Here is a 24,325-nt window from a genome sequence, read left to right on the forward strand (position 1 = left end):
GTATCCATTTTGGGTGAAAAAAAACCCTCCGATCTTAATCTGAGGAAGAAATTTGTTCGCTTTTGACGCTCTAATGGCGCGTGGGTGTATGTTACATTATTTAAATCAACGCCACTACACGGCTCTTCCTGCAGCGCTACACATCTACACGAATAACATACACACGATAATGTTTCAACAAAAGGGTTTTTAATTATTTTCAAAGTTTTACAAACAATTTACTTCTTCAATCCCAGTACACTTAAACGCGTAAAGTCAACTCAACGTTCTTTGGTGTTATCTCAGACTGTATAACAGTAGGTTCGTTACTGCTCCCATGAAAATCCACTGCTCAACTCTTCGTCCGGCCTTTCCTGAAATCAAGTTATGCTTTTTCATTTGACATACTTATGTTTCGAATCACAATCTATTGATCAGAGTTTACGGAATCAGCATTATAACGGTTGTTTAGTACCCGTTAAGAGTTATAATATGAACTAAGAAGTGTGCATTAAAAACTTGTTAAGCCCACCGTAACCGGTTTTAAGTAAAATGTAAAAAACTAATAACTTCTTTACAAATTGACACACAGCCGTGATAAAAGTGCCTAAGGAAAAAAATTAATAAAGTAGAAGTGTTATAATCATGAAAGCCTGAATTAACTTTGTATGAAAAAATAGATTAGATTATGTACTTCTTGAGCGATTGATGTAATAAGTTCTGCGACTAATCATGCTATTGACGGAAATGAAAGATCTACGATAAAGATCTAGTCTCCATTTGAAATCTGATTAAATATAAGTGCCATCAAAATATTATTGGTTGAAAACTAGCATCCGTTTACCTGAATATTATTATATTTATATTTGGATGGTCAAGCTAATATGCGCTTCCAAACGTTTACCGAAAATTATCAAAGAAACTTAAAAAAAAAAAATGACTTTGCAGTGAAACTGGAATCATAGGAGAATAAAAAGAAACATAATATTATATGGTAATGTATAAATGCCACCACATACCAAAAACATGTTGTGGACTGGGTAATTGGAAGAAATACATTAAATGATAAAAAACAAGTTAATTACCGGACGCTGATATAGGTGTCTATAGAACGTAATCTTATTCATAGGTACAAGCCTCAACCAATCACACCCAACAAATTTTAACGCTGAAGTGAATTTGTAAGCACGTAGGATATGCAAGAAAAAATTATACACCATTTCTGAGTAAATGGAAGGTTACACACCTCCCAGATTATTTATTCTACTAATTAATAACATGAGATGAAGTTGTAATCAGTAGTATACCAAGTCCAAATATTTTAATGTATGTTAAACCGTATGTATGTGTAATATACAAGTAGATTGTTTAATTGAACAAGCTATATACTAGCTTGCCTTGTTCCCAAGAATATTAAGCGATCCGATATTATTCCAACTCACCAGGTGTTAAAATTTTTTATACATAACTGGAAACTGAATGCAGTACCATAAAAGATGTATTTATACATATAATTCTTGTGGTATTGTTTCTCGGTTATAATCGATGTAAATTCATGGACAATTAGAATTGTTATACAGCTATTTCGGTAGCCAAAAACGAGAAAAGAATGAAGAGAATTGAGAGAGACTTATTTCGTAAATGGCTGAATTGGGCTTCTTGGAACATCCTACAATTGACGAGGGTCAGATTTTCATTCTTTCTAGCCACTTTTTCTTTTATCAGGTCAATACTAGTATTTCCTCACATAGCGACTTTACCGGGTTATGGACCATACAGATTTAATTTTCACGGTAGTCATAGTGGACTGTTGCTGCGTAAACGAATATAAGAGATCCTGATTTGTAGTATTTCTTCAATTATCTGCAGCTACCGTACACGTTGATTTGTGATTCCTTTGAATTTGACGAGAGAGATTTTCATTAAAAATGCTTAGAAACGTGTTTTTAATACAGCTGAAAAGTCTACATCAACTTTTTCAGATATTACAGCCTGTGGAATGCATTAATCTCCGGCATAACGGTGCCGCAGAACGGCTTTATAATGCTCAGAAAATGGTAGAGAATGTCGTTATCAATGTACGATCATTCTATAAGAGCTCGCTAAGTTTGGCATCCTTTAGTTCAAAAGTGATTAATTATTCAACGCCGTCAAAACCCGGTAAGCGAAAACTAAGTAGACGTAAAAGGTTGAAAAATTAGGTATTAAAAAAGTCATTTGCATTTATTTTCGTTACGAATTTAACTCTGACGTATTATTTACTGAATAGCTTGGCTGTGAATGGAAGTTGATTTTATTCACTTCTATCTTTCTTTATTTCTTCATCCGTTTCCTCTCTACCTTCTGAAAATAATCAGGAATTTAACATTACCGGTGTAGGATGATTCGCGAGTTCCGAGAACAGATGCTAATCTCGGGCGCTCCTCTTCTACGAATATTTCCGATTGAGCTGTATACAAATCAAACACGTTGACTCGACACGTGATGTGGAGTCTCCCGTGGTTGAAACTATCCGGGGCAATTTCCAAGTCCAGTCCAGCGACAACCGATACCAGCGAATTTTCCGCTTTAGATGGCGATGAACGAGAGTAACTCGAATTTACCTGAACACACGATTAAACATCGACACGTTTACATATCATGACATACACATTCATACATCTACCTATATGTTCTTGAACCTCACGTATAATTTGTTACAATTTACACTTAAATTTACAGTGGTTGTTTTTTTTTTAATTCAACGAGATGTAACCTCAGCTCTCTGCTTTTCTTCACAATCAAAGATTTCGTAAAAGACAGATTAAAAAGTGTTTATTTTATGATGTTTTATTATGTTTACTTTCTGGCCTGCACGCGGATTTAAAATAGATATTCAGCGAGAGCTGCGTTATACCTCAAATATAATTGTAAAAATAATTATATCGAGTTAGGTAACAAGCCAGTGTCGTTGATTGTAATTAAAAATCGTATACTACATATACACACAACTTTTGACCATAATTTATAAAAATGTCACGGCCGAACTCTTTTAATTGTTTTACATTTGATCATTGTGCGTGACACTCTCTCCTCTTCAGAGTTTGCAATGAATCTGATCAAATTCAGATGCAGATTTTCTTGATAAAGATAGATTCATCATTTTAAATGGTTGTAGTACAACATTCGTTATACGTACACAAGCTTATTTGTATCGTTGTCTTCGTAAGTTTCAACGATGTCATAATTACGATTCGCACGTTCAAGTTGTCCCGTAATCAGTATAAACGTTACAGCATTGAATCCCGTTTGCCAGTTAGACATGGAGTCGTATCTTAAACGTAACGCAATTGCGAGGGTTGGTTAGCTTTGCGAATCGGGAACTGACCTGAAGATTCGTTTAAGTTTAACACCTTGAAGGCTCAGCCGCGCGAATTGAACCGCGATGAAGTGAGTCGATCGAGAAAAAGCGCGCAGGTAGGTACCTGCCGGCTGCGATGCTGCACGTTTCCTGTTCTTGCGCTCTTTCATCGGCTTCCGTTTATACATACGTGTCTTTTTGTCTCCCCCCGCAGCCCCGCAGCCTCGCATCAGGACCTCCGACCCCGGCTTGCGGCCCGCGGCCTTTCAATCCACGCGACGTTTGAGCCGCTCAAAGATACGTACCAGTAATCCGTTTACGGACCACGTAACGTTGGCCGGGGGATTCCCCGGTGGCGACGTACAGTTGCCACGCACCACGTCACCGACAGCGTATTTCATCTTCTCGACGCGGATCTCTGGATCCCCCTCCGGAAGGTCTGGAAAATTTAGATCCTTTAAACTCACAAACACCACTGAATACTGGAGAAAAAACTATGAAAAGGAGAGGAGAATTAGAGTAAACAAAAAATGCAGTGCAGGAGCAATTCTGACCGAACAATTTGTGACTAACTTTTACTATCCGACAGTTGGAATTACTGGCTAAAAACGGATACACGAATATTGAGAAGCTGCTCTGCTCCTACAGATGAAATCGTAATATTTTCAAGTATACACTCAATTCATCGGCCAAAGTTGAATTAGATATTTTTTAGGGAATAACGATAGGTTTATTTTAAAAGAACAGTAGTTTTATCCTTCACGAATAAATATCTACCTACCCACAAAGACACGAATAATATAAATTATAACAATAGTGATAATGACAAGAAAATCAGTAATTTTTTACGTATAGTAATATATTTGTAATACATACTTTGTGGGTGGTAATTATTTCAGGAGTTGGTCATTAAAAAGGAATTGCTTTCACCTCGGTACTATAATGACCTAATTTCAGGCAAATTCGACTCATGGGACCGAACTACATTAGCTTTTTACGGTACCGTTGGCACCAGATGTGATATTGTAACAGTTACGGCTGCAGACAGTAGCGAATTTACTATATGGTAATGGTGGCAAAAAATAGGGTTGCTCGAAGCGACCCATTCAAGGGATGAAGGACTGCAGCACACGTGCGTAAAAAATTTGGGGTGAAACAAAATTTGAAGAAACGCACGAAAGAAACTCTCATTTTCACTCGACTTTTTTTTCATCTTATTACGACGTTCTGCGGATGATGATAAATAGGCCCGAATATAACTACATCATTGACAATATCATATAGGATTCATTTGACTGATGATTCCGCTGTAGGTCGTTAAATATTCTTGAACGACTGTATTATCGAAATATGGTGAAAAATTCATAACCGTAAAACGGAAAAAATTTCATGAAATATCGAGTGTTTTTCTTCCGAGTCGAAAGCCAGGTTCGATCTAAAATTTCCGAGACGTTTGCCATTTTACTTATGAATGGTCGACCGGACACGCCCCATATGTTATCAAGGACTTCAGCCGGAACTAAGGAAATGGATTTCTCTCACACATTCATTACAACTCGCCAGATCGAGTACTATTTTCACTTTTATACGATAAGGATCATCCGGGTGTTTTTATAGGATCTAGACGTCATGGTATGCGATAAAGTTTAAGAAGATTTTTGGTAACCTGGATGATCTCCTGTGAGACTTCTCGCAGTTTTACGGTGCAGTGCGAATACGTATAATGTCTGGTAATAGTTGGAGAAAGAAATTCGTATCAGCATGCCTTTTGTGGATGATGGGATTTTCAGAATGTGACTTTTCACAGTGGTGTTATTGCTATATTTTTTAGTGCAGGTAAATTCTTGGCTATATTTTCATTGAGTTAGCCAAATTGAGAAGCCTCATGGGCAGAAAATATTGTAGAAATCACATTCAAAATTCTGTATTCAAGAAACAGATACAACAGTTTCAACGAAATTTATATCAGATATGCGATAATTCGAATGAATTTGTACATTAGATGAAACAAGATATGTAAATTTACGAGAAAAAGTTTTTTAAAATTCAGATACGGGTTGTAGGTTTAAAATTACACGTCAAATTTTGTTCGAACATTTCTTACCGCGTAGATATTATAAAAAATTTTCTGTACTTGCAGATAATCGCAGTTTTTGCTTATATGGCACAAAACTTGTACAAGTGAATGTATTACGAAGTATGTCTGAGGGTTCAAAGCTTTCAATGATCTCTGTTGCTCCCGATGATTTTGCATGATTGAAAATGAATGAAAAATCTTAACCGACAAGGCATACTCACTGACAACGTGCATGTAGCTAGACACCATTTCCGTGTGAAAAGACGGCGCATCAGCGGATACTTCGCACCGATATTTTCCAGTAAGATCGGACTGTACGTCGTGCAGGACGACATGATGCGAGTCGCTCAATGCGGTCTGAAACAAAAATAAATAAGTAAATAAACAAAAAAAAATAAGGTAAAAAGGTAAAAGTAAATAACAAAAATACCCGTCACTTTATCTTACTCATCACGACCCCAGTAGACGTTTCCTTAGCATAATTCTAAGATCGATCCCGCCTTTCTCTCGGACGCGAACGGCGCCACACTCTCGGTTGTTTATCACATATCGCGTTCGCGAATTTTCCCCGATCTCTAGGGTGGCGGACTCCAAGGACTCGGAGGATTCGGAGGAGTGACAGTCGTCGGCGCCGGGGTCGAAAGATGAGAGCCGACGAAGAGAAAAGGGGAGTAGGAAATAGAAAGGGCGCGTGTCGTGACGTGAAGACACCGAGGCAGAAGCAGAAGCAGAAGCAGAAGCAGAAGCAGGAGTAGCAGCGAGTGTCTTTCACTTTGCATAAAATATACGTCGTATTACTTATTACGTATGTAGCATATGTATGGATGCCGCTACATCGTCGGATTTCTCAGAATCACCTATATGTACACAGATACCGACTGTATACCATATATCGTCATGGTATTGCAGGTATAACCGTACGTGTAGGATGTACCGCTGGGAAAGAGGAACAGGAAGCATAATCCGAAGCAGCCTATCGCGTGCTGCATCCAACCTCACAAGAGGGTTTCTCGATTCTCGGAAAACACAATTAACTTGTTAGGTAATCGCAGTTATTACCTGCGGCGACAGTTCGCGTTTCGTCGTGTCTTTCGTTTCGGTAATTATTGATTATCGAACAATTTTTTCGACACAGGATGTGTACGATGTGATGTAATTGGGAAGCAGGGGTCATTCCGGCGAACGGTGCGTGAGCTTTGTCAATAACTTGGAGAAGACATTCTGTACAATTCCGATTGTGTCTATATTGATTCTCAAAATTGAATTATTCACACTTTTCGTTCCGCGAGTGTATATAATATTGATTCTATCTCATCCAGCATATCTCCGAAATCTGTATTTCCTAATTTCAATGCAATTTAAATTGCGCGGATCGTGCCGTCCAGAGTTCACGTAATGTTTGTATTTTCGAATGGAATAAAAGTCGCACCTGGAGATTGGGTATATACCTACGTATATCCCTCGTACAAGCCGGCCGGCAGTAAAGTTATAATAAAATCACAATTACCGGAGTTATTCGAGGCACAAACTGCATTTGCGAAATGTGATTTTGTTCCGGCATTAAAAACTTCCTAACTCCAGAAACTTTTTTTGTTTGTTTTTATTCTCATTGATGTGTATACACGCTTGTATTATAATACCTAACTCACTCACTCTGCTTTCGTTTTATTATAAAATGAATCGTGCGAAAAATTCATATATCGTGTATGAAGAAGGTTTTTTTTGATGCACGGATTGTAATATATTCTTTGTGTTTAATAAAATTGATATTGTATGGAACTTTAATCCCGACTAGACGATAGTAATGTAACTACCGCAGGTTTCAGTTCAAGATTTAAACATCCTGGTGCGGAATGATCTCCTTTTCCTGAATCTCAAGAATCCTAATCTGAAATTACGACCCTGCTTTATGGACCAGAAAATATTTGACCTGGAACTCGTCCGAAATCGATCATAAAAATACATTTATTCTCCGAGATTGGTAGCTTCGTGCTGAGAAAAATATTGCCTAACGTTGTTGTAATCGTTGATGATGAAACGAAAGCGGTCCAACGTTCACTCTGGAAATATCAATTTGTTCGTTTTTTTTTTGAACGAAATATGAAAAAAATCACATTTAATCCGCGATTCTTTCTTCGCTGTATTTTCGGAGTTCACACGCTTTAACTTCATCATTCATATACGGTCCAGACGCGGCAGAGTCCAAAAAATGAAAACGCAGCTATAGGAGTCATACGGCCTAAGGCTGAAAAAAAATCGCATTAAGAAAAGCCTCTCTGAGCTGAAGTTACGTGTAAAGGAAATGGATCCGCGGCGTGAAACAGCATTGTGTGTGTGAATCTTTCGACGGTAATGAGAATCACGCGAAACAATTAGGTTATCATAGCTGTGGAAATATCCCTGACCCACCTGTTATCCAGTTTGAGTACAAACAGAGGGGAGATAAGCACGTTCTTGAGACTGAGGTTAGAGATAAAAGGTTGAGAAAAAGAAGAAGAAAAAGAAAAAGAAGAAGGCTAAGAAGCAGAAGAACGAGGAGGAGAAAATGAGGAAGGCGAATTAAAAGATTTGCGTTCGTTATCATGATTCCGAAATAAATATTAACACCATATTTGTTGAACATGGAAGTTTCAGAGTTTTAACTTATGCGATTCGGCGAAGCCTGAAATTTAGTAACTCAAGTGCCTAAACTATATCACTTTTATTACCCGATTTGATGTAACCCGCGATGCAGGTGTACCGCGTGTGGCCGGATAAATCGAGTAAATAATGCTCTGGCAGAGCAGCCTCTGCTTTGGCATGATCGGCGTGAATTTAATACTCGAGAGATAGTTGAGAAAAATATAGTGGGTGAGTATACGCGAGAGGGAAGGAGCTAAGGCGTTCTTTATAGGAATAAAAGCGAGCATAAACTGATAATATTACGGATGATGTACGAACACCGATTTGAATACGTGAACCACGGTGGTGAAGTGGAATCTCTTTCTGCCAGGAGCCGCCTTTCGAGACTCCTTGCGGAAAAGGGAGCGAGAGGAGTGAATTTACAGCTTCGGATCTGGTTCGTATATAGGAAACGTGACAATGAACCGGGCCAACAGAAGATCCGCCTGATGCATGTATGATATACGACTCCCGTTCTCGATCTGGCTTCGATCAACACCTATTTCCTTATTCCGCACTTAAATCCGTTTAGTCGGTGAAATCGACGAGGTGTCGATTTTCCTGCATATAAGGTACGCACAAGGGCGAACGAAAAATCCCTTTATCTGCAATATCCGTCCTATTATATGGCTGGAATGTGCTTATTATATTGAATACATCAAAGATACAACATTTCCAAAATTGCCGTCGCCGATAACGGGACTGAAAACTGAAAGAAACCTCGAAATTGAGAACTCATTTATTACGGGAAGGAAAATGTCGTAACGTATTTCCAAAAATTGCCAAATGAGCACGATCACGATGAACAAACTATCGCGTAATAATAAATACGGTGTTTGCTAAATGTTCTATTTATGAGATACTGCAGATCATCGATGTGACATTTCCACTGGGACCAATAATGTGCTCATATGTGCTTGGTTGTTGAACGATTCTTGTTACATCGCTGCCTCATCGAGTATCCACTGAGTACACATCCACCTTCGTGGCACGTCACACTCAACGAATTATTCATACCGTAATACGAATGAATATTAATGCTAGCGTGACAGTTTTTTTCAGGACATTTTTGACCGCAACTGATAACTCGTGTGCGGTGAATAGATTACGAACAATGATGGTCGAGGTACAGACCGAGTTACAGGGCGTGAAAATTGTTAGATATTCTAGTTCCCGCGAGTCTGTTACCCGATAACAAATGTAGGTATAATAGCAAAAGTCGTACCGGCATAAACGGCAATTTATCAAAATTTCGATACGGTGTGCATATAATGGCTAATATATTTTACGCTCGAAATTTCAATTAATAATCTAGTGCCAGTGATAGGACATTTATCAAAGGATCAATTCTCTTTGTTGAATGGTAACCTTCGAATCGGTTCAAGTCCATTATTTTTCGACGGAGCAAATCCAGCGGGAAATCGTTTATAATTTTACTGACAGGAGTCAGTCCTCACTCAGCACAGAAGCTCATTTCCCATTACAGGATCGTTCATTAGTCGGTGACGGTTATGCTCAATAAACTTGCTGCTCTGCCCGCGTGATATACTGCAGGTGGTTAAGACGCGGGGTTTCATGTATATTGCAATACACATTTTACACGAGCTAAGAAGGCGAGCCGCAGGTTATAAAGGCGCTCGAGTCGAGTTTCGCATATTTATAAAAGCTGGATAATCGATGTGCGAATATAATAAATAGGCGGCTAAGCCTGGATCACGACCTGTATTTCACACGTTCGTAACAGGAGTTGAAAGACCAATAAAGACTTTATATTTTCCAGTACAATTTTTCTTCGTTACTCAGGGACTCGGCGTGTCTACGTGTGCGTGCAGGCAATACACCTTCCCGAACGTCAGGGTGGCAACGATAAATCTTTTCAACGTGTCTAGCGAACTTTCCTACTACACCTTTACCATCTCGAGGCGTGACGTTAGTTAAACGGGCAGGTATCGTGTTTTGCCCAAGTTTAAGCCTGTCCAATTTTATACGATCCACCTGTTTCAACTCATTTTAGGCTTCGCAAGTACGGATAATACTGGCATCATTTTAATCACCTCGAATTATACCGGTGGACCACAAAACCCGATACGAATACCCCGGCGCTGATTATTATTTTTTATCCACCGCACATACGTCCATATCTATCATACACACGAGCCAATCTATATCAATACAAATTTATAAAACAGAGTGATTCGGTGGAGTGGCCTGCAGAGGTAATTATTAACACGGATAATCCCCTCATGCTAATTGATTGGTCCCCCCCTCCACTTCTCTGCATGTACACAAAATTCATCTCCAAGCCTATTGATATTGTACGAGGCTTACATACATAAGTATCCGCACATTTAACGCATGTTTCGTACATTCGTATCGTTTATAATATGCTTCCAGAATTTGAAAGAGTCGAAAATATAAATGACTGTTCGACGTAAGAGGTCAGAATTTTTTAAATTCTATAAATTTTGTGCATAGTGGAGTATTTGATGTAGTGGAGTCGTCTTCGTTACCTGGTTCACTTTACTTGTCCGAATGATCTTTTGGATGGTATTCATACATGGCTAGATTTTAGTATTATACCCGGTGAAGAAATATTCTATTGCATGAGTTTTTTTTTGCATCGTTCAATTTATCCGCCGTAGTTTTCGAGATACATTCTTTTATTCAACATCATATGATTCGTTCGAAAACGTTGTGTAAATATACTAGAAACATTTCCAGCTTACAGGAAAAAGTGTAGAAAAAAAAGTATCATCGATTAATTTACAAGTTGAAATTTCTCTTAAATATAAATAATCTAATACATAGATACAAAATTCAATTAGGTCGTGATGAAAGTCTTTGTTCAGTTAGCCTGTTTTTTCCTATTCTCGGGTATCACGGTGTCGGAAATGCCACTCTATATGTACACCTACACGTAATTCTATGATTTCGGCTTTATGGGAAAAAAATGTATCTCAAGAAACGATTCGGTGAAATATGGGGGGAATTCGCAAGGGATTTTTGCAAGCACACCGAATACCGAAACCTGAAAGATAATCTGAAATATCATCCACACAGACATAAGGGGGAAAGAACCCGCAAAAAAGCGGGGTGCATGCATATGGATTCGTGTCAGGCAGTATAAGGCGACAAAGTATACTCACGTCGACGTTGACACCCGGAAGAGGAAAGACTTTAGTGTGCGGCAGCTCCTTCAAGACATATCTGAAGAATTCTCTGCGCCCCTTGTACCACTTGACCGTATAGAGTAGATCCGTTTCTAGGTCATACTGACAGGTCATAGTAACCGTGGAGCCAGGTGCAACCGCTAGAGGTATTTTTATCGATACGTCTCGCAAGCCCCGCACCCCTGGAACAAGATAGCTGTTAAAAATTGGAGATTAAATGCGGAAAGACGGCAAGTCGAATCGCTTTCGATTCTACGGCCGGCGGGTGAGCCGATTTAAGGTGAGCCCCAGGTGCAGGAGAATATTGTAAATGTCCGAGAAGTGGGACTTCGAGAAGAGACTTGCACACGATCGATTTTCCAATCTGCTGTGTAGGCACACATCCAGTTTGATATGAAAATAGTAAACTGACATATTGTATAAAGGAGAACTGCAGAGTTTCTACTTCTCGAACCGCACCCCAACGACAGACGTGTTCCTTAGGTACAATATGATTTTCATCCAACGTCAGAAGTTTCGAGGACCTCGATGAAACGTGTCACCAAGTTTACAACGCGCCTTCTCTCGCACGCTCTAAAGAATACATATGTACTCACTGGTTGGTACCATTCACACGTATAACGTTTGCACCTATGACGACAGTTTGGGACCCCAGAGACAGTCGTGCGAATATGGGGTTTTCAACTCGCTGCGTGTGGATAAAAAAATACAACGTTTTTGTCTTCGATGCTGAAATAATTGTGAGTGATTTTTGCCGAAGCGTTCCGACCTAATTTAAGATTGGTTTTGACGGAAACCTATCGAATGGATCAAAGATAGAGGTAATGAAAACCAAGGTTTTCGATAGAACACAAATAGTTTGCTTTCAATAAAGCCGTGAGAGGAATTACGGATAGAAGAATTGGCAGGCTTGAAGAATATTAAAAAGTTAGGAAAAACATAGTATCAGTGTTAAATTTTTTGAAAGATGAAATCCATCCCTTGAATTGATAGATGCAATCTAACTGGTGGATGAAAAAATTTATGTTTCGTATCCCTAGTTGTCAGTTGTATTCCGAAGCGTATCGCTATATGAACATCCGTCAAGGCGACAATATTTACTGCGAATCGAATCAGTTTTTTTTTTTATGCATAGTAAAAAAAGGATCTTCCGAAATGTGCACAATTAATCGCTAATTTGCGGTAGCTGTTGTCTGCGACTCTTTACTTTCTCACACCGCAGACACAGCTGTGAAGGAAAAACGTATTTTTTTAGCCCGCCGTTGAGGGTTGGATGGTACCCTCTTAATCGCTAGTCGCTCGATTACCTACGTCGACGGTAGAAAAAGCGGCTAAAACGATCGGCATGCGACGAGAATACGGTATCAGGGAATCTGGCAAGCGGTAGTTTCTCTCCGACATGATCCCTCTCCAACTGGTTCGTTTCTGTTTTCGATTTTCGCAAATTGTTCAAGCCCTCGGAATCTGATATTCGTTAAGATCGATTACTTTCTTACAGTCTCGTGAAAACGGTAAGCTGCACCGTAATTTCCTGTACCCAAGAAGCTTGGTGAAGCTGCAGGTGACGAAGCTTTTAAATTGTTTCTCCCGTATCGCAAGTATAGAATGTTGTACAGGAGACGAGAGGATCGGAGCGGAGAGGAGAAGAGAGGAGAAGAGAGAAGAGCGGACGGGATCCCGGGCGAACTCCGCTGTCATTACTTATTGGTTTAGTTTATTTATGAGTTTACTTAGAGGGGTTTCCGATTTCAAGAGATCCTGTTTCCCGGTCCTCGTCTCCTCCTTTATTTTCCTCTCGATAAAGCATTGCCTACTACTTCGTGCTTATTCGCCTATATATATATATACACCAACTGTAGCTCTATATACGAGTATAAGCTGTAGGTATATATGGGTATACATAAGGTTATCCAATGCGATCGTTTATATTCATTGCGATCAATCTGTATTTAATTTACAACGGGCAGTCTTTGGTACATTTATCCAAGTCACGGTGCCCTTCCAAACCCGCTGAATATTTCAAAGTTTAAAAGCATTTCTTGAATCTTTAAAGATTCTCTCACGGCATCGTGATCAGCCGGCACCTGCTCTTCCGGTGCTGATGCTTCGAAGCCCCGTTCGCAAATAAAAATTAATTTTTTCCGAGAGTCTCGTTAAGTATTCTCCACCAATAGGTCCCATGATTCTCGCTGGTTTTTACCGTAACCGTAAAGGTCACCGATCCACTTTGAGCTACCTGCGAAATAACGCGGGCGAAATGGAAGAAGAAGAAGAAAAAAAAACGAAAATTAGAGGCATTAGTTTTGAAGATAAACAAGAAATGAGGGAAAAAAACAAGCAATCGACGGACATCGTTAACTCAGTTGCTGTGTCTGACGTCACTGTTCACACTCCGAATACTTGAAATGTAAGATTAGCGGAACTTTCGCAGAACCGCTCCGAAAGTCAGACAGAGTCACCGAGGTCTGAAAAACCTGAATTTATGAATCCTTTTAAACTCTCTTATAACAAATGAAAATTTTCGGTCGAGTCATTTAACTTCATGTTGGAATGATAATCGTATATACGGTAAAAAATATTTCATTTATATTTGATGGAAAAAATTTGGTACAGTTCATTGAAGGACTACTGGGTGTACCGACGGTAGATCGGTTTATTCGACTGTAAAATTAAAGCATGAGTTTCTTTGATCTCCGAGGTCACAGGTCGCAATTCGGTGGAATTCGAAATAGGGGTCAAGTTCGGGGCAAAGATTAGGTTCGCAAAGCGAACTCGAAGTAAATACTTCGGGACTGAGAATTCCGCCGAAAAATGTTGGAGGGAACTCAAGTCTAGAATGCAAAAAAAGACCGCAAGGAAAAAACAGTTAGGTATATAAATCGCGTAGTATAAATAGCAGGCGTTGTAAATAAACCCATTATACACGAGTATAATATCGTTAAATATTGGTTAACTCGGCTCGTAGTCCGAAAAATTAAAACAAATATCTTGCAATCGACTGCTGCGTGTCATGTAAATTACTTCGATTTACCGTAAGAATTTTGTCAAGGTCATCAGAATTAGGTGAAACGATTTGCACGCTAGGCACGACTCGGATCAGACTCCGTAGAGAACTCGATGCAAAAAGCGACGGTCGGAGGCTAGTAATGAGTTTCAGAGCAAATCTAAATTCGCCACAAAGATGTAGATGTATGCGAATATATGCGCGCTGGGGGTAGACGTATGCGGACAGAGGCAGATCATCCCTCGGGCCCCGTTTCGACGTACCCTCGAGTCGTGCACTTTGGACGACGCGGCGCGAGCATGGCAAGCACAGAGGGTTTCTCTTTGCCACCAAAGAAGGGTTGCCGCCCACGAAATTCGCGCAGTTCAGACAGAGGGTTGTTTATTCTCCGCGATCTTCATCCCACGTCATGTCCCTCCGGACTTCCGGTTAATTAGCACGCTCCTATAGCTGCGAGTCTGCTGCGGGCGAGCTGCGGTTGCAAAAAGAAGGAGTGGAAAAAAGCGGGCCGAATCGGGAGTCCTGGAATTTCAGGATCAACTCCGAAAGCTGAACCGGTGCAAGTTGTACACAGCGCGGTGCGGGATCCTGGAATGCGGCAAGATTTACTCAGGCATCGCCATGCCGGCGAGAGGCAGGGCTTCAGGGTGAAAGGAGCGGAAGTTTTTCGTGCTTAAAACTCGTAAAAGAAAGAATCGGCGGTTCCGTCTTTCGGCTGTCGCGCAGTTGGCCGTAGTAACTCCCCTTTAACGTTCCGGGCGGCTCGCAGCCCGCGCGAACTTCTCAAAGTAGCGAATCTCGCCTCATGGCACTTATTGCAATTTCTCGTAGGCCGAGGCGAGGCGGGTCTGGGTGCCGAACCGTAGTCGCGACGGAAACTTTTTTGTCTCGAATTTCGTTGGATTACTCAGGGCTGTCTTGAAGAGAAGTTTTCACTCCTCCACCCCCTCGATAAACGCTCCCCCGTATATTTCGCGGATACGCAAAATACGCTGCAGGTATCGGCAAGCGTATCGGATGAAGAGCAGGGAGATACAGCGATCGCTCCATAGTTGAAAACGGAATTCTTTGTATTTTCGACGTGGAAAAGTTCGCGCATAACCCGAGCCTGAACTTCGTGTACCGATACGGCGTCTCGATACTTCTCTTTATTCTATCTGTAGAATGAAGGCATTGTTATACTTCGGATGCAGATCAGATTTCGTAAACAAGATACGGTGGCAGGAGCTCGGCGTAAGGAGAAGTAAAGAGGAGAACCGAGAAAGAGCGGATCGGAATTAAAACTTTCCCGCTTTCAGAAAATACACAAATCAAGGTCTTATTACGTGATTAACGGAATTATAATCCAACTTCCTCGCCGTCTTAATCAGAAAACATTTTAAGCGTCTGAACTGAGGTGATGAACGCGGCTCTTTGTATTATAATAAACTTACATAATTCAGCGGCAAGTTTAAGCCGTATTGTTGATAAGATTATAAATTTTATATTATTCAGTTTGATCTTGTTATACTTATATATTCTTCTTCTTTGCCAGCTCTCGTCGTCGAGCAAAGTGTAAGGAGCAGCAGCTTCGCAACGTTACCGTGTTAGATAAGAAATTACAGGGGCCGGGCGCCCGCCGCGGAGTTATTTGCATTTTTAACAATATTGACCCCGGCTAAAATTCGTTCGGGTATCCGTCCTCTAGCCTTAGAGCCTAACGTCATGAAGCATGCATGGCTGATGGTTGAGTGGTTCGTGCAAAATACCTGCCGGATATCTGCGGTGGCATGGAATTTTAAATTCCTCGGGATAAAAGGGTACGCCTCCCATCATTTTCCATTAGGATATACTGGAGGGGGTAGGTATGTACGTAGGTATGTACTTACGGTGGGTATATACCTTCAACATACCTTCAACCTTTCCTCAAACGTCGACTATATTCTCATTTTACGTGCAAGATACCGTTTCGCCGGTTTTTCCTTTTTCTTTCGCTTATTCTTCGTTTTATTTTTTCTTCCCCCCCTTTCTTTATCAAGCTCTAAATTATTTTACCAGCGAAAATTTAGATCGCTAAGACGTAAAAGTAACACGGGTGGCAGGGTGTATTCCGTGGTAAAAATTCATGTATAATAGCTGACGCCGAGGGATGTCAACGAGAAGGGTGTGAAAAAAGAGTGCTCGTTCATCATTTACAGCCTTATAGAGGGTATTGATCTTACATCAAAGTTCATAGCGGAGACAATTTTTCCCGGGATGCTCATCACGGAGGGGCGCTCGAAGGGTAGTTTTAATTTGCACCGATTTTTCGATTATCATATACGTTATATTAGATGTTGTGAAAATTCACGATCAGCTACAATTATAGGATTTCCGAGAAAAATTTTCATCATTTCGAGAACGTTTTATGGTCATGACTATCAATCAGTGAAACTAAAAACTTTAATAGTATTTTTTCCTTCGTCTTATGTACGAGTTTGAAAGCTTTAATTTTTACTGCAAATTGCCTTGTATATATTCAGTTGAATATTTTAGAGAATTTAGACGATCTTATTTCAGTCTCATTTTAAACGTTTTACCATGGAAAAAAACTCGAGCGAAAGTTCGTCTTTAATCATCATCGTATTATTTATGATGATTGCAGCTCAGGAACACCTAATCCAGGGACGGTACTCGCTAATTCAGCATTTTGTACAGGATGAGCATTAAATTTTCACCGCCGGTAGAATCCATCGAGCCGCTGATTAACCGCACGTTGTAGATTGATTGGAGAATAGTTTATCGTAACTTTCAAACCAATATAACGAAGAGCAGGAACATCAGCCGCGTTTATAAAGTGAAAAAACTTTGACGCAAGCACAAAGATTAATAACAAGAACGAAAAATAATAATAAAGAAAACAAAATCTGATGCTAAGGAGATAAATTTCATTTACCTATAAAATTCCTGATACACCATATGATTTACACGTAACAAAAATGAGAATGATAGGAGGAAGGGTCCTTGTTTTGACTTATGGCTTCAATGGTTTACATTTGTGTTTCATCAGGACTGTTTGCCCCAATTTTGGGGCTACATAAGGCCAAAGTACAGCCGGACGTTCAAAGGTTCAAAGAGGCGAGTGTCGGATGAAACGGAGGTAATTGTATGCGTAAGCAAGGGGACGAAACGTTGCTTTTGCATGCACACCGTGCTAGTTGGATTACGCAGCCGGAGGGGATTCGGGGCGAGATGTTTTATCTGTTATTCACGTCTAGTTATACGAAAAGTTTTTTCACTGTGCTTCCATTCCACTTTCTTGTTTCGTTTTGTTTTCAATTGATAAAACATTTCCCGGTGTTTCATGCTAGATTCGGTTAAAAGCTATTCCATGCTTCAATTAATAGATGCATACGTATTCTGTATGTATGTATTATACTATACATATGTATTAATGTAAAAGTTTTCGCTCAGGGATTGCATTTTGTTTAGCACTTGAAGATTTTTCTTTTTTTTTTCCAGCGAAGCAAATGAGGTAAAAATTTAAAAACAACGTCATGATATTTTTCCATAAAAAGTTTTCAACACTCGCTCCAAGCATACATACTTGGTGACGTCGCGTTGCGTTTCGAAAATCGACGATAGGTCAACGGAAATATGTATTTCACGACACTCAGCAACCATCGAGTGATCAGCGAACAAAGGTCTTCGAATCGAACAGGAGAAATAAGATTGGGGCTTTTCAACTTCGTCGCACAGTAAGCCGGTCCCCGCTTCATTACCTTCGTTTCGCGACGTCATTTTCTTCCTATTCTGCAGCTTACAATTTTCAGAACGAAAGTCACCGGGCGTTCACTGTATCAAGATTATATGTATGTGTGTACGTTCACATACATTTGGCCAGGATTTATTGATAAGAAATTGCCAAAGTATAGCTTCCGCCATGCCTAAGCTCCACGAATGTGTATAGAAATTCAGTATATATATACACAATATACATGTATATATAGACACAGCTGTAATCACACCTCCGCACTTTTTTTCACTCACGATTTCACCGCATTATATTCTCGATACCTCCACGGACCATTGTTCACGATTTACACACTTCTTGATCACTCGATGAATCGCAAACTCTGGTTTCACACACTGTAATTATTGTATTCGTACCTGCATGTACTGATTTAGAAAATTATTCACAAAATAATGTTTGGTTTAACGTCAGATGGATTTTATACACGTGTTGCACATGTTAGTGAATTTTTTGCGATTATTAACGGTTTTGCGAGAAGAAAGTTTTGCGATAGTTAGATCTTTTCCACATAAAGTTTATATAATACGTACGATATATACGAATCCTACATGTTGCATATAAGAAATCTTTTTCCCTCGCACGTTTTTTTACGAACGGCCATAATTTTTATTCGCCAGTTTTATAGCTCTGTTTGGGAGAAATATAACGGCATACACAATTGAACCCCTAGGTGGAATAAAAGCGTTAACACGAAATATCGTTACCGAGATATATATCTACGCTGAAGGGGTCGAAGCGCAGAACTTATCTCGTGACAAGTTTTCATGTAAACAAAGAACGAACATTATAATTCGTTTTTCATGCATAGCATTGATCTATTGACTGATAAAATTTACTCGCATAAAATGAATCGTGTTCCGAACAACGAGGTTCTGGATAAGTTAGTGGCCTTGAAGGTTTCGCGTGTGTTCATTCAGCAAACGTGTCAGAACACCAGTCCTTACAGAGCTCACAGCAATGAAGGAATGTCGAAGGGTAAAACAGGTATTTAGTCGCAATCCGACGACGAGATGTAAGACTAATTCCTGTCAACATCGGAGATAGATTCCGGTTCTTGGAACTCCAGGGTTGAATACTGCCCTTCAAGTATAATACATAGGATTGGAATCTCACATGACGAGACTGACGACTTCGTTATTGAATGCCATTGATTGTCGAAGAAACTCTTACCACATTTCGCATTGCACTAACGATGAGCAGCTGAGGAACTAAATCAATTTAAAAGTCGTAGAAACGCAAAGTTCCGCGAAGAATTTTTCGAAAATCATACGTATAGCAGGTTAATTTGATAGGTTCATAATTAAAATTTTGTCAGCGATAGGTATAATAATGCGGATATACAAGATCGTTGTACGACAATCGATAAACGTGATAATCGACTGTCTGTATACTTTTCGAAAGCACCCAATATCCCTAAAATATTTTAAGGGGTCCGTGGAAGCCCTCCGACGCGCGACGTCCTCTTCGCGTTTTCATCTCCATGATACTGCCCATTACCATTGGATTATCCACTCGGAGCCCGTTAGGTCGTCACATTTTATATCCCGAGAGGTCGAGAAGATGTACCTTATAGAATTTCCTCGGTGCAGGTTAAACCATATTTGCGCGCAGTTTGTTTTCAGCTTTGGAAACCTGAGAGTTTCACACCGTGAGGTAAGCTCAAAACGGACAGTCGCGCATAAAATTTCGAGACTTCCGCAAGCTTGGTCTTTCGGATTTCGCGATTTGAACTAAATTTTCCTCACCTAATTACGTATCTACATCAAGTACGCGAACGTGTCAGAATTTGACGGATGGGAAATCGACCTCGGGCATTGTTGACCCCGGAGGAGCTTATCTGAACTGTTCCAAACTCATTCAGCCTAATCCCTGGCCTAATACGTCTAGTTAGTTGGGCAATGCTGGTTTATGCGATACGCTTTGTAAATTGGTTCTCACGATTAAGAAGTTAGTTATTCGCATCGTGCCGCAGAAGGGCGAGTTGTATGCTTGTTCATTGTTAATTTTGTATGATTTTTATAAAAATCTCCAAATTGTTTCCCAAGGTGCGTATGTCGTTCGGTCCCACGATACGCTGAGGACGCGCATATGTTAATTGATAGTTACTTTTCGAAACGAGACATGGATGTTGCCCGGTTGGCATCGGGTCCAGCGCTGTTTTCTATGCGATTTAGCAATTCCGGTAAATTACAACTAGCTTCTGGTTCAGGTTCCGGCGCGTCGCGTTCTGGCGGCCGCCAGCCGACTCAAGCAAGCCAAAAGACGTTCAAGAGCCTCGACTATAAGGTACAAGGTATGTGAGACTAGTGTTGAAATTTCAACTTAAAAATCGTTACCCCGAGGAGTCATGCTCGCTGAGCGAAGATTTGGCGCAGAGCTAGAAGAGGAGATAAAGGAAAAAGTTACAGAGAAAGAGGTAATAGACAGAGGGAGGGGAGGGGGAGAAAAAAAGAGAAACTTGAGCCATAAATCGGAGTTGAGCTCCTGGTGAATTGAAAAGGTCCCCGCGGTAGCTCATAGACTCGTATATGGGTGACGCGACGAGAACTCGTAGATAAAATATGGTTGCCGATGATATGGTATTCGTCGTTGAAAAATGGAAAAAAAGCACTCTGTACGAAATGATCATACAGATAGAGGATATAGGGGAGTACGTAGCTTCCGTGAGAGATAAAAGAAAAAGGAAAGAAAACGAAAGCCAATAATAGAAAAACAACGAAAATACCTGTCGTCGGTTTGAATAACGAAAGAGGGTGGTTACGCTGCGCTGCAGGAGTCGATTGGTCGCCCGCGTGTCAGTCGCTTTGCGGGAGAACGTGCTCAATTTAGTCCTCTATTCTTTCTTTCTTCTTCTGTTTAATTCCTTCCCCACCCCCCTGCACTTTCTATCATTATCATCTGAGAGAGTGACATTGAGACAATCGTCAGAGTTCATTTTTCAAACCCCATTAAATAATAAAAACAACAACAATAATAACAACATGAAAGTAAAAGAAAATCACCGAAGGATTTTTTAGAATTCATTGAAACGTCACGCCTCCTCATTCGCTATGCATTATACACACAGAATAAGGATTTGTTGAATAAGCCAAATATGGCGTTTAATCTGTCGAAAGAAATATTTTTTCGATTCAAAGAAATGTTGTCTGGTTCAACAAAAAAGTGGTTCAAACTCAATAATTTATGTTACCAGACGTGAACCACATATATTTTGATTAACAAAACATTATAATTCCGGCATATTTAGTGAATTCAATAAATTTTTTTCTCTGTGTACATAATCCGTCCGATGCGATGTGTTTTGTTAATCGTTGAAAACGCGGCGATTTGCTAAATTGAATTGCGATCAAGCGCGCTGTATTATTATACGCGGCATACAAAGCGGCCATGGAAATGCATGCGAAGGAATTGAACGAACAAGTGAAAATAGTTTTGCATATAATACATATAATACCTGTTCGTGAAAAAGGTGAACGAAAAAATTTCTATTTTTCCTTCAATACAATGGCCATACGAAAGCTGTCATAATTTTGCTTTTCTTTTATCTACGTATTATTTTTTTCACTGGCCGTCAATTTCGTGTTTTCCTCGCAGCTACAGTACAATATCGTTCGACAATTTGATGCAATGACTGGTGTAGGGTGGACCGACCGGACGCGTATTGATCTTGGGCATGGTGCAACTCAACCGGAAATGCTCAGTTCCAGCGTCATTCCATATTTGTGATTCAGCAAACGGTTGGTGTATGGTGGCCATAACTGTTACGAAACAACGTGTAGCCGTCTATTCGAAAGCCATAACGAAAGTTTACAGGTGGAGGAATCAATGGCTCCCCGTGACAGTCGTACGGAGTATGTTGTTCACCGAGTGTGAATTGTCGGAGCGATTTAAATTCATGTGCTTGATGATTACAGAGACACAGTTGCGGCGAAACGTTGATGAAACAGGAACAGGAAATAGGAGACTGGTCCCAGAGGCGAGGATATAACTGTAAATATACGACCAAAAGCAAGCTAATTTCGAGAAGTTTAGAGTGTTTATATCTGCATACGAGATGTACTAGATGTACGAGATTCTACGGAATTTGTACAAGCGGCTTGTTTCTCGCTTATATTAGGTATATAATAATATACGTACAGTATAGAGTAGTATAAGGGTGGTGAGCGAACGGCGACAAAATAGAGAAACTCGAAGGGGAGTTCAAAGGCGGGTACATTTTAATTACTCGACGTTATAATTTTCATTAGGAAGGCACTACGTCGTTTACCGGTCGGCAAATATACATCCCCTCGAGAAAGCTGCAAGTCGGCATCTCTGCCGGCCCATCTTACGTCTTATATACACACTAAATATATATATGTATACACATAATACATTATATGCGTAGGCGAGCTTAAGCTTATTGAATCACCCCGCTTAGTTATCGGCCTCTCCGATGCCCCGTACAAGGGTTAATGCTCCGATTTGAATCTGGGGAATTTTCGGGGGATGGGAAACCTTCTTTCGCGTGCCGGCGCAAGTTTTGAATTTTGATGGGCGAAGGGCCGCGCCGAGGGGTCAAAGATTGTCTCTCCGTCGGTATCCCGTGTTTACTCGGAAGAGATAAAATCTCTTTCGACTTTGGCCACCGTCACACACCATCTCGCCCGTAATATACCCTGTATATATACAGATACGTCCCTCGCCCACGGCAGGTGCCTGCCCATGCCGTCTCGGTTTATGTTCTCGCGTCACGTCGAGCTTTCTCGGCCGCGCGGCACGCGTATATATATATTTCTTGCGCGACCCCGGCTATACCCACCCCGGAAGTGTATCATCGTCGAGCTTTTCGCACCTCCGAGGAAAGCCCGACGTCTCTTATTGTTTAGACGGCGTATTACCGAGGGGCGAAACCATAAACGAATATATCATCAGATTAGATCGACGCGGACGAGGGGATGACGCCGAGATGACGAGGGAGCTCGGGGCTTTCAAATTCTGATTTTCTCTCACGAGCATGCGAGCGATCGTTACAGCCTCCGTTATCCCTGTTTTCATCATTTTCAGTTTACGCATTGACGCTGTAATTCGAGGGGCAATTCCTCCCGTGGCTAAAACCACGTCTGGATTTGACAGTATTTTATCTCGGACCAACGCTGCTCCCAGGGTGATGGTCAACGAGTGGATCAACGCGGGTAATTGACTCAAATCGCTCACGATCGCTCGGTGCTCAAACCTCCGACGTGTTCCGAGCGCCAATTGCGCGATTAAACAGGCCTTCGGCATCGCCGCTCTAATTGAATAATGTATTTTTGAAACTTCGTTGTTATCCCTGATTATCGGGAAGTTCACCGCCGACGTTGGATGATACAGTTATGCGGTAATGCACGGTTGCAACGTAACGGGCAGCCTCGCGTCGGCGGAACGTCGTCTCGTTGTGATTCGAGTCCGACGCGAAATATCTGTCCATGTTTCACTTAATTTTTTTCATCCCCTCTTGTTTTTCGACGATCAGCATCTTGGTCTTGAATCGTGATTTTTCTTTCGGCAATATGATAAGCCGCGCGTAGTATTTAATTATGGTGTAGCTTAGGGTGCAGGCGGGTATTGAATGATGGCTATTTTTCCGGTCGGCCAAATAGAACCCCCGGATTCCTGAGGGGCTGGATGGATGGGAGAAAAGGATGATCCTGTTGTGCAGATGAGCGTAAGGGATGGTGGGGGGATGCAATTGAAGGGTAAGAAAAGGTCGGGGGATTCTTTTGACGGGCGTTCGCGGAGGGAGATAATGCGCTTACCCGTAGCAGCCGAAAGTAGGAACAACGGCGCGTAGAAGAGTTGGAATCTTCGGAGAGCCGCGAGACTTTTCATGGTTTCCGTATATCTGTTTGATTTTTTTTTTTTTTTTTTTTTTTTAATCTTTAGTATGTTTATAGAGATCCGATCACAGAATCATTGTCACCACTTGATTAGTGTCGTTGGTTTGATGAACTCCGGCGGGACCATGCAGCAGCAGCAGCAGCGGCGAAGGTGAAAATAATAAAGTCACTAATTGCGATTTTGTTTGTGTGGTGGTTGTGGGGTTGGAAGGGGATGCGGGCGTGCGGAATAAGTTTAGTGGGAATTCGAGTAGTTCCGAGATAACAAATAATTCCACATCCGAAATCGAGGGCGAGTTCCCTCGCTCGAGGGTCAGCCGCCTCGAGATGGGGGTTCGGTAACCCGGGGGTTGCGACTTTCGCGGTATACCGATGTGACGGTGCGATTTCTGAAAAAAAAAGAACGATCTCTCCGCGGGGACGTCGGGACGCGTCGTCGCTCGTAAACTAAGTCGCACTCGGCG

The 24,325-nt window shown here is 40.9% G+C and overlaps 1 protein-coding gene across 1 annotated transcript; it reads right to left on the reverse strand.

Annotated features, from left to right (window-relative positions):
- LOC124407094 lies at positions 1-24,325 on the reverse strand. The gene is made up of 6 exons (XM_046882915.1): positions 23,781-24,325; positions 11,204-11,409; positions 5,618-5,753; positions 3,625-3,758; positions 2,351-2,582; positions 1-353 (listed from the first exon to the last, which is right to left on the reverse strand). The coding sequence occupies exons 1-6, from the start codon at positions 23,851-23,853 to the stop codon at positions 277-279; spliced, it is 858 nt and encodes a 285-aa protein (XP_046738871.1). The 5' UTR covers positions 23,854-24,325; the 3' UTR covers positions 1-276.

This window comes from Diprion similis, chromosome 6 (assembly GCF_021155765.1).
Source record: "Diprion similis isolate iyDipSimi1 chromosome 6, iyDipSimi1.1, whole genome shotgun sequence".
Classification (NCBI taxonomy): Eukaryota; Metazoa; Arthropoda; class Insecta; order Hymenoptera; family Diprionidae; genus Diprion; species Diprion similis.